Below are 11,758 nucleotides of genomic sequence, written 5' to 3'. Positions count from 1 at the left end.
GCCTCATTTGCCGTTGGAGCTTCCCACATTTATTTTTTGATTTTTCCTATCTGCTGTTATCTCTTCATTTGTTCCCTTTCGGTGTTATGCGCTTTTTTTTTTTTTAATTCCTTTCCTGTCATTTTCATGGGATTTTAGGCAGGAGTGGACTTAAATGAGTGTACTCAGCATACCATATTGAACTTGAAGGCTTACAAATTAAAAAATTTAAAAAATGTTTAAATAATTACATTTTAATTAAAAAGTTATACACACATTCATTGTAAAAAAAATTCAAATATTATAAAAGGGTACAGGGAGTAAACTGAAAGTTCTCCAACCCCCCTCCCCCATTTCCATTCCTCAGGGTAACAGCTTGCCTGCTAGTAACATTTTCATGGTTATACTTTGGGTGCAGTTAGAGTAACCATGTTAAGTATTTAATATATTTATTCTGTCTTCTCTCTGGTTTTAAACTTCCCATTTTAACTTAAATATCCCTTATCTGTTTTACTGTATTTTACTGCATCTTTATGCTTTTTTTATATGATTTTTTTTGATGCAAACAACCTTCTCCAGGGAGCCCCTATTCAACCTTTAATTCCCAGCCTCCAAGTCAGTTCTTAGTTTATGGAGCATTTCAGACTCTCCTGGGCAAAATTACTGTTCCCTTCTTTGTGTTCCTAAACCACTTTGTTCATACCTTCAGCTCACACTTCTTACACTCCTTGAAAATTATTTTTGTTCCTATCGCAGCACGTATACACCACAAACTTGAGACAGCAGGGACTGTGTTAGGCAATTCTACACTACTGCAGTCTCTGTGCATCGGTTGTCTTAGTCTGTGGTTTGTCTTTTCATGCCCTTTGATGAAGAAAAGTTATTGAATTTAATGCAGCCCCAATTTATCAAAGGTTTGTATATAGTTTGTGCTTGTGTCATTTAATAAGCCCTACCCTGAGATCACAAGATGTCTTCCTCTACTTTCTTTTAAAATTTCTGATTTTGTTTTTCCCCTTGCAAGTCTACCTGTGGGGTCAATGAGGGATCCAACAGATAACTAGTTGTTCCAGCTCATATACTGAATGATGTGTGTTTCCCCATTGACCTATAATCTGGCAATATAGGTCATATATCTGGGATTTGTCATATAACAAGATACCACACATGCCTGGATCTGTTTCTGGCTTCTCTAAGCTGATTTCTTTCCCCCACTGTGGTTATTTTTATACTAATTAATACCAAATGGCCTTAATTTTTACATCATTATAATAAAATTGATTTACAAAAGGCCAAGTCTTTGAAACATATTACTCTCCTTCAGGAGTGGCAATGCTTTACCCTTTGTTTTTGCATATAAATTTTAGATTAGCCTGTGGTAGTCCAGAAAAAATCCTGTTGGAACTTTGACAGAAATTGTATTGCATGGATGGATGAATTCTGCCCCACCTCCGCCCCAACTCTGCTCCCCCAGGAAGTAGCTCAAGACATATTTGTGAAATGAATGCACCTCTGATGAATGTCTCCAACTTACATCTTATAAACATGCAAAACAAATCAATGAATGAACGAATGGGGGCCAAAGAAAACGAAGATTAATCTGCACATTCTCACTATTGAGCAACTGTCAGTAAAAGTCTTCCTTGCCTACTTGTTCTAAAACGTTATTTAAAATACACAAACCCTTGGGGCGCCTGGGTGGCTCAGTGAGTTAAGCCTCTGCTTTCAGCTCAGGTCATGATCTCAGGGTCCTGGAATCAAGCCCCGCGTTGGGCTCTCTGCTTGGCGGGGAGCCTGCTTTCCCCCCTCTCTCTGCCTGCTGCTCTGCCTACTTGTGATTTTTCTCTCTCCCTGTCAAATAAATAAATAAAATTAAATTAAAAAATACACAAACCCACATCTCCATCCTTCACTGAAACATGAATCTATGCCTCCTTCGTTAAGACTGTTGAACACAAATTTTCAAGAAGACTATGGGTCCGCAGCTGGGCATGAAGCAAGGCCATCTGATAGGTAAGGTGTCTTTTTTTTTTTTTTTTAAATATTTATTTATTTGACAGAGATCACAAGTAGGCAGAGAGGCAGAAGCAGGCTCCCTGCTGAGCAGAGAGCCCGACGCGGGGCTTGATCCCAGAATCCTGAGATCATAACCTGAGCGGAAGGCACAGGCTTACCCCACTGAGCCACCCAGGTGCTCGGGTAAAGTGTCTTGACTCCTCCGACTCCTCCGTGGAGAAGCCAGGGAAAGTGCGGGCTCCCGGCCCGCGGCTTAGAGAACCACGAACTACAAGTCCCGGCAGGCCGCGCGGCGCCTCCGCTTCATTAGGCGCAATCAGAGGGTGGTGGAGAGCAAAGTCCCTGCGAACCCCGTCACCCGCGTGCGGCGTGGAACCTGGCGCCACGTCCCCGTGTCCCTTGGGGTGAGTAGGGAAGGCGCGCCGGGGCTGCACCGCGCGTGGAGCGGGAGGCGGTGTAGGCGCGCCCAAAGCTTGCCTCTGCTCGGGCCGTGGGTAGGGAATCCCCGGCCTGCGACCTTGTCACCGGGGCCGGTGCCTGGCCACGTGACCGGCAGGGGCGGTCCTCTGCGGGGACTCTCCAGCCCCGCTCACCAGTGGGCGGAAGCGGGGACTGGCTACTTGGGTGGCATGCCCTGGCACGTAGGCAGGGCTGGGGCTGGATGAGGGGGTATCAGGTGGCTTACCCAGGCGGCTTCTCCCTAGGCGGTCTACGGGCTCCGAGGCGCCGGCGGCGCGGGGCTGGACGTGGTCTGGACGTGGTCTGGACGTGGTCTGGACGAGAGCTGGGGGCGCCGCCTGGACTCCCGGCGTGCCCCAGAGCGCTCGGGATCTTCCGCACCTTGCGGTGTCCTGCACTTCCAGTTCTCCCTACAAACGTGCCGTGTATGGAGAGCAGTCTCTGGGAGACACCTAGCACAGCTCTGTCCCCAGGTTAAGTGGCGTTTGCTTCCTACTAGGTAGGAAGTCAACCAATTCGACAAGTATTTGTTGGTCCCGATCATGATAATTGGCACTTAGTGGGGGCTCAAGAGATATTTGCGGAGTTGAAAGTGAATTTGACTTCTCTTTGCCCTCATAAGTTTTCTTTAAGCATTTTCTTATTGTACAGGTTCTCAGACTGCATCAGAATCCCCTGGAGGGCTTGTTAGACCACACGGAATGCTGGACCCCCTCCCCAAAGTTTCTGATTCACCAGCTCTGGGGTGGGGAGCAAGAATTTGCATTTCTAGCCTGCTCCTAGGAGACGGAGAAGCTGCGGGGGACATGCTTTGTAGGAAAAAAGTCCTGTGAACTTAAAGCACCAACTTTTTCTTCACATCAGGTTATGGGCCTTTGTGTCCTTGTTTGCCAGTTTAACTTTCTGTAGTTAGGGTAAACATGTGCATATGACCGTGCACACTGTTAATTTGCCCCTACGTTATTGTATATACGGATTTTCACGAAGTCTACGCTTGTGTCATTTTTCTGGGTTACATCATGTTCTATTGTGTCATTATTGGCTTGGCCCTCATATGTAAGATTTGACCTCTGCTGGGAGAGCTTGCATTTTATTCCTTCTTGGTATATACATTTTCTTGTCAGAAAGGGGACCTAAAGATAAGAATAGTGCTTGGTTCTGGCATTATCCCCCGCTCCCTGCTCATCTCCCTGGCCCCCAACTCACTCATCAAATCTCCTGGGTTTAGATTCTTGTGTCAGAGGGATTCCAGTGACCCACCTCTTACCTGCCACATGCTCTCTGTGTTTGGTTTTCCACTGTTCTCCCTGATTCCCCACTTTCCCAGGATGAACCGAATGGAGAATTTCTATTCCTTGCCTGGGTGACATGTATTTTCCCTGTCTGCTCTGGGACCTTGGTCTCAGCCAGGGATTCCTTTATTTTATTTATTTATTTTTAAAAGATTTTATTTATTTATTTGACACACAGAGATCACAAGTAGGCAGGAGGCAGGCAGGGGTGGGGTGGGGGAAGCAGGCTCTCCACTGAGCAGAGAGCCTGATGTGGGGCTCGATCCCAGGACCCTGAGATCATGACCTGAGCCGAAGGCAGAGGTTAAGAGGCTTAACCCACGGAGCCACCCAGGTGCCCAGGGATTCCTTTATTTAATCAATATTGATTCAATCACCTTCTGGACGTCAAACCCTAGGGAAGGGAGTATCATTACATTTGGACCTCATCCTTGGTGGTAGGGCAGGTTAGAAACCTGAATCAGGCCAACGCTGTGGTCCCTGGGCTTTGACTCTGCATCTTTCCAGACTTGAGACATGATGGTACCCTCTACCTTGTTTGCTGTTTAGCCACGTCATGAAACATTTTCAGATTTCCCTGAAAACCTGATCCTCTCATTGGGTCTTTTCCAGTCTTGGGAGCAGACAGAAGAAATAATGCTCAATTCCTCTAATAGCCTCTTTAGGAAATGGGAGGAGGCTGTGGTCACTTATGGGATTGATACAATTAGAGCCAAAGTGCTTTTTTTCTGGTCATTCTCACTTGTGCACCAAGCAGGGAAGGGTGATTCCCTGCTTCTTATCCTGGGATGTGGCATGGGGAGGGGGCTGTGGGTGGGTGGTAACTGATAGGCCTAGCCACTATTGACCCACCACAAACAGTAAGTGCTTGGTTCCCCATTTAGTTGTGTCCAGGGGTTGGACATTTCATTCAACCATCAGCTTCCCATTTGTAGATCTTTCCGCACTTCCCTTTTGCCTCTGTTTATCACCTGCTGGGTTATTCCCTTATGGCCCAGCAAGATGGATTCCCTTCTTCTCATAGAGTTGACGATAACACAGCTCTCCTAAGGTTCCTGGGCTGGAATGGGTCGTTTCTGGTGGGGTGCTTTGGTTGACAGTCTGCTGTGTTGATTTCCATGTCTTCTACATGCTGCCATTGTTTGGGCCTGGTAGAGGTCAGAAATCAAAGTTGCTGCCCACAGTGACTGACACGGTCACCTGTGAACGGTGGTAAGAACACTGGTGAACAGAGCGTTTCAAGTCCATGAAGGAGGTCATGTGCCATAGACAGGCTCAAGCTTTAATGCTGCTGTTTACTACTGAGTTACCTGGGCAAAATCTCACCCCCTGTGCTCCTTCCTTTCCTTATTTATGCCTGTGGATGATAATAATATTTTTTTCATCTTCCTGGGTTGTGTTCAGTATCTAAGGAGATAAATGAGAGCGAAGGGCTTTATAAGGTTGGTTGTTGCTAATATTGTTATCCGATGTGGAGGTGTTAGGGTCTCGGTGTCCTCAAACTCCCTTTCCCTTCCCCAAAGTGTGTGCTCCTGGGAGAGACAACTCAGGTAAAAGTCAGACAAGTAAACAGAACAGGGGAGGCGATTCATTAGCAAAGGGTTTAATAATGAAAGGTGTTTTTCATTGACAGACATATTTCACGGCTGACAGGGTCTTTTAAAATACCCGGAGGGAAGCGACTCATTTGCATGTTAAAGACTCACTGACACCTTATGGAAAACTCCAGTTCCAATCTATTTAGACATACTTTGGCTCCTATATCATCTATTTTATGTTTTTCAATTTGCACCTCTTTTATTACTGAGGACATTTGCATGAAAACTGGGTCTTGGGAATCGTGTCTGCTTGGCTGAGGCTTCTTCTCCCAGGCTAGGGGTGGCCTCATTGCCCACAGGGACAGGCCTGAAGGATGGTGCATGAGGTAGATGGGATTTAAAAGAGGCAAGAGCTGGGAGGTGGTGCTGGGGGTAGCTGGGGGAGGATGGCATCCAACTGACAGCCCTGGGGTGATTCTCACCTGGGGACCTGTGTTGGTACTGGCACAGCACAGACCTCATGGGGTACCATTTCTCCCTTGATTCATTCAGCAAACACTTTTGGGGCACCTACTGTGCTAAGGCAGGTTTGGCAGACTCTAGCCACTGGGCCACTTCTGGCCATACCCATCACTTTATATATTGTCTGGGGCTGCCATTTGTAGGCCAATGCCTACAATTGCCTGGGTTCTTCATCTGAGTGAGATGGGAGGCATTAGAGAGTTGAGAGCAGGGGAATACATAATTGGGCTGAAGTTTCCATGTTGAGAATAGATGGGGGATAAGTGTACTCTTTTACTCACTCAATCATGTATTTGTTAGCAGACTTATTAATTAATTATATGATATGTTAACAAATTCTGCCCTTTGCGTGTAATAGAACAGGCAGATACAGGACCAGATCCTTAGAGAAAAAAACAGCGCATAATAAGACCAGATAGGAACGAACAACTCATTCTAAGTGTTTGGCTCACAGAAGGCTTCAGAGAGGGCTTGGGTGGGGGTGGGGGGTGGTTGAGAGTGGAGAGGTATTTGGGAGATGAAGCTAGCAAGTTTGGGTGGGTCTTGAATGCCTTGCTAAAGAATTTGGACGTTTTCATCGGTGGAGGGAATATGGGATAATATGCGTGCACGTGAAGGTTGGGGTGATGATGACCTGGGTGGAGAGTAAGAGTCAGAGGGGATGTAGGGAAATGGTTTTGGAGTGGGGAATGGTTGGGCTGTTCAGGCAAGATAGGGTGGCCTTCCTCCCTCAGTTTATTAATTGTACGAGGTTGTGCCAAATCCTGGTCTCCCAGGTGCTAAGAGTTCTCCATCAACTGTTTCTATGTCCATGCTTCTGGGAAGAAGAAACAAAGTTTAAAATAACAGTAAGGAAAAGAAGTCTTATTTGCAGAATATGTTTGGCATTATGTTAAAGCAGCATCTCATTTAATGCTCATAGTAACCCTAGGATGGAAGTACTGTCAGGGACTTCCTTTTGTAGATAATTACATGGGAGGCCCCAAGAGGCTGTGACTTGCTCAAGGTCACCCAGCTGGTGAGTGGTAGAGCAGGATTCTTCCTGACTCCAGAGGCTGAGTTCCTGGCCCCCAGTGGTTCCAAATGACCTTTTTAATGTGGGCTTCTCTGAAGGCCCCATGGGGACAGTCCCTGGATCACCTCTCATGGACCTTCTTGCACTGATAATCTTTTTTTTTTTTTTTTAAAGATTTTATTTATTTATTTGACAGACAGAGATCACAAGTACGCAGAGAGGCAGGCAGAGAGAAAGGAGGAAGCAGGCTCCCCGCCGAGCAGAGAGCCCGATGCGGGGCTCGATCCCAGGACCCTGGGATCATGACCTGAGCTGAAGGCAGAGGCTTTAACCCACTGAGCCACCCAGGCGCCCCTTGCACTGATAATCTTGAAGAAGGAAGGTGTATACAGAGCTGAGGGCATGCAACCCAATGTAAGGCCTGCTTCCAGGTCCAGTTGGGAACCCGTGTCTTGGCGGGACAAGGCAGAGGGTGAACTCAGCATGCTGCCCTTTTTGATAGAAAACACTAGAGAGCAAGGTGAAAAGGTAAGGTTAGGTGGGGGCCTGCCAGGATGTAAGAAGAGAGGCCTGCAGGAGTCCTCCAGAAGCTGACAGGCAGGGGAGTAAATAAGGTCCTTTACCAAAGCATGGCATTGGGAGAGGAAATAATTAATAACAGTCATAATGATAATAATAATTTTAATAATAAGAGATGAGTGGTGGTAGTAATAGCAGTTGCTACTGTGTTTGTACTGTGTAGGCGGCACCTGACTATACATTTTGCATGATTTCCTCGTCCCTCACCACCACATCTAGTAGACACTGCTGTCATCATCCCCATTTTATAGACAAGGTCACTAGAGTCAGAGAGAGTTAGCAATTTGCCTGCTTACCCAGTTGGGTAGTAAGTGTAGGGACCCAAACCCAGGCCTGCTGGAGTACCTATTCTTGTTTGGAAGGAACTCTTGGCTTATTAAAATGTCAGGAGAAAAAAAAATAAATAAAAAGCTGGCAGAATGATACAGGGATAGGGAGGTTTTCATAAATAAAGAGAATATTAAAAAAAAAGATTATAAAGAAAATAAAGCCTATTCTACAAAGCAAGGTTTTAATTTCTTTTTATTTACAAACCCCTTTCTTGCAGAGTTAGGAACTGAACCCAGGAGCTGGGCTAGAGCATTTGTGTTTAGGGGAACAAATGAGTTTCTTACATGATTTCTTTAAAAATAATTGTTTGGAGTCACACTTGTAGGGTGATTGCAGACCCCTGGGGTTGGGAGTAGGTATGGTCAAGTTGGAAGGCTTGTTTTTTTGGGCCTGGTTTCACTGATGGATTTGAACACATGCAACCTGTTTATTAAAAAGAAAATATTTAGAAGAATGGTTCTCAAATCTTAGCTTGCATAAAAATCACCCATTATGGGGCGCCTGGGTGGCTCAGTTGTTAAAACATCTATCTTCACCTCAGGTCATGATCCCAGGGTCCTGGGATCAAACCCTGCATTGGGCTCCCTGCTCAGTGGGAAGCCTGCTTCTCCCTCTCCCATTCTCCCTACTTGTATTCCCTCTCTCTCTGTCTCTCTGTCAAATAAATATTAATTTTTAAAAAGATTTTGTTTATCTTTTCAATAAATGTTTATCACCATTTATTGAAAAGACAGTCATTTCTCCCGTGTATGTTCTTGGTTCTTTTGTCGTAAATTAATTGCCCATATGTGTATGGGTTTATTTCTGGACTCTCTGTTGGAATTCATTGAGCTATGTGTCTATTTTTATACCACTGCCATACTGTTTTGATTACTACAGTTTTGTAATGTAGTATTATTAGAGACCATGATACTTGCAGCTTTGTTCTTTCTCAAGATTTCTTTGACTATTCTGTGTCTTTTGTGGTTCCCTACACATTTTAGGATAGTTTGTTCTATTTCTGTGAAAAAATGCCATTGGGATTTTGATAGGGATTTCATTGAATTTGTAGACTGCTTTGGGTAATTTGGAAATTTTACAATATTCTTCCAATCCATGAACACAGAATATCTTTCCATTTATTGGTGTCCTTAATTTCTTTATTAATGTCTCATAATTTTCAGTGTACAGGTCTTTCACCTCCTTGGTTAAATTTATTCTTAGCTTTTTATTTTCAATGCAATTATAAATGGGATGGTTTTCTTAATTTCTCTTTCTGCTTATTCATTATTAGTGTACAGAAACAGAACAGGTTTTTGCATGCTGATTTTGTATCCTACAACTTTACTGAACTGGTTTATTCTAACAGTTTTTTGGTGGATTGTTCAGGGTTTTCTGATATAATATCCACCGCAAATAGTGATAGTTTTACTTCTTCCTTTCCAATTTGATTGGCTTTTACCTCTTTTTCTTGTCTATTGCTCTGGCTAGGGCTTCCAGTACTATGCTGAATAATACTTGTCCTGTTCCTAATGTTAGAAAAGCTCCCTGCCTTTCACCAATGAGTATGGTGTTAGCTGTGGGCTTGTCACATACGGTCTTTATTATGTTGAGGTATATTCCCCTGTCCCTACTTTGTTGAGAGTTTTTAATCAGAAATGGGTGTGGAATTTTGTTAAATGCTTTTTCTACATCTGTTGAGATGATTATGTGATTTTTTAAAAAAGACTTTATTTATTTATTTGTCAGACCAAGATCACAAGTAGGCAGAGAGGCAGGCAGAGAGGGAGGGAAGCAGACTTCCTGCTGAGCAGAGAGCAGCCGGATGCTGGGCTTGATCCCAGGACCCTGAGATCATGGCCTGAGCCGAAGGCAGGGGCTTAACCCCTAAGCCACCCAGGTGTCCCTGATAATGTGATTTTTATCCTTCATTTTGTTAATGTGGTGTAAGAAATCTGCATTTTTGAGATGGAAGAAGATAGTAAAATTAAATCTACATTCACAAGTTATATTAAATGCAAGCAAAAGAAAATCAACTATATGTTGTTTAGAGAAGTAGTATAAAATGTAAGTCGAAAGTAGAAGAATGGAAAAAAGATGTACCTGTGAATACGTAAGAAAAATCCACAGCTATAGTGTGAGGCATGAGTTCAAATAGATTTTGAAGAAAATGAAGATGAGGCTGTCTGTAGCATTAGTTTCCCACGAGGGGAAAACGGGCACAGAGCAGGGAGGGGATGGTCACAGGCGGCGTCCAGAGCAGAAGCAAGCAGGGGCGACCTGAATCTTCCTTCTGCCTCTGTACAGGGTTTGCACGTGTGTTAGTTTGGCGGCTCACTTCTGGACGGGACTTCTTCCCTGCTGCCTGCAGCCGTGGTCAGGGAGTTTAGTCTGATACAGAGTTCCTGGAAACTGAAGGGGAAACAGCCTATTGGGTACAGTGGCCCCCAGAAGCTCCAACGGTCCCCCTGTTGGACTGAGCTACTACAAGCAGGGTGAGGAAGGCCATCAGAGAGCCCTGAGCCTGCTCCACTGATTGGGAGTACTTCTGGTTCAACAGATCAAATGAGCAGGTGGACGTTGAATCCCTACTCGCGGAGTACCCTGCAGAACTGTGAGTCAGCGGAGTAAGGCATGGTGTGTGCCTTCAGGAAGCTCACGGTCTAGACAAGGGGCAGTTTACTCTAACTGAAATAAATATTTTTGAAATCAGCCAGACGCGGAGCGCTTATCTGGCTGATTCTGACCAGCTGCTGTTTTGGCTGTGGACTGAGCACTTCTGACCTGGGCACAGAAGGCAAATGACACCTGTGTGTGCACGGTGGTAAAGTAACAGTTACAAGTAACGAGGGTTAGCATGCTCTACCACATTCCCTATCTAAAACAGCATCTTTGTCGCATACGTGTCATCCCTCCTCTTACCCCCTTTGAATTTCTTCTCCGCACTTCATACCTGCTGCTGTTCTAATATGTCTGTGTGCTGCGGACCTGTCGTCCCATCTAGAGCGGAATCACCATGTGGGCAAGAACTCTGTTTTGTTCCCTCTCCCCTGTGCCTCGAACGGTATCTGGCACTGTGCGAGGAGTAATGACTTTGAGAGCTGACTTGTGCCCGGTATTCTGCTAGCGTTTTATATACACAATTTCATTTTATCCCAATAACTTTTTAAAAAATATTTTATTTGTTTATTTGACAGACAGAGATCACAAGTAGGCAGAGAGGCAGGCAGGGAGAGAGAGGAGAGGAAGCAGGCTCCCCTGCTGAGCAGAGAGCCCGATGTGGGGCTCGATCCCAGGACCCTGGGCTTATGACCCGAGCCGAAGGCAGAGGCCTTAACCCACTGAGCCACCCAGGCTCCCTGTCCCAATAACTTTTGACATAGGTATCATCCTGTGTTACGAGTGAGGAAACAGGTCAGCAAGATTAAGAAAATGACCCAAGATCATATAATCTTATAAGCGGCAGAGCCTGAATTTGAACCCTGGTCCGACTAACTGTGGGATTCAGCTGTTCCTTGTTGTCTCCTTTCCTTCTGCAGGGTCTGGGAACATGGCCAGAAAGGCGCTCAAGCTTGCTTCGTGGACTGGCGTGGCTCTGGCTGCCTCGGCTTCTACCTTTACAGTAACAAGTACTTGGATCCTAATGACTTCGGTGCTGTCAGGGTGGGCGAGCAGTGCCACGGTTGGTTTTCTCATTGTCAGGTGGCCGAGAGACTGCACTGTTACCCGCAGGTGTTCATATGTACAGCAGATGCGGAGGTACATGTGTAACACTCTTACGTGTGCCAAGCTTTGAACAGGCATGGCTGTGTGCCCTTCTGTATCTCTATTCTCGTTATCTCTATATCCCGGTTCCTACCAAATCCCGGTAGAATGGGATTGCACACGGTCTCTGTTGTGAAGCCTTTACATTTTATTTATTTATTAAAATCTTTTGAGAGAGAGTGAGTGAGAGAGAGCATGAGAGGAGGAGAAGGTCAGAGGGAGAAGCAGACTCCCCACTGGGAGCCCGATGTTGGACTCAATCCTGGGACTCTAGGATCATGACC

General features: G+C 45.4%; 1 protein-coding gene across 1 annotated transcript in view; it reads left to right on the top strand.

Moving 5' to 3' along the window:
• The first annotated feature begins 2,277 nt into the window (after positions 1-2,277).
• ADCK1 (aarF domain containing kinase 1) overlaps positions 2,278-11,758 on the top strand; it is a 120,465-nt gene continuing 110,984 nt past the window's right edge. The window contains exons 1-2 of the mRNA XM_080809450.1: positions 2,278-2,399; positions 11,249-11,391. Coding sequence (XP_080665576.1) covers positions 11,260-11,391 — 132 coding nt within the window. The 5' untranslated portion in view covers positions 2,278-2,399; positions 11,249-11,259. The remainder of the gene's footprint in view (positions 2,400-11,248; positions 11,392-11,758) is intronic.

Source organism: Martes martes (genome assembly GCF_963455335.1).
Source record: "Martes martes genome assembly, chromosome: 7".
NCBI lineage: Eukaryota > Metazoa > Chordata > Mammalia > Carnivora > Mustelidae > Martes > Martes martes.
Note: the sequence above shows the minus strand (reverse complement) of the source record. Positions and strands in the feature narration are given on the sequence as shown.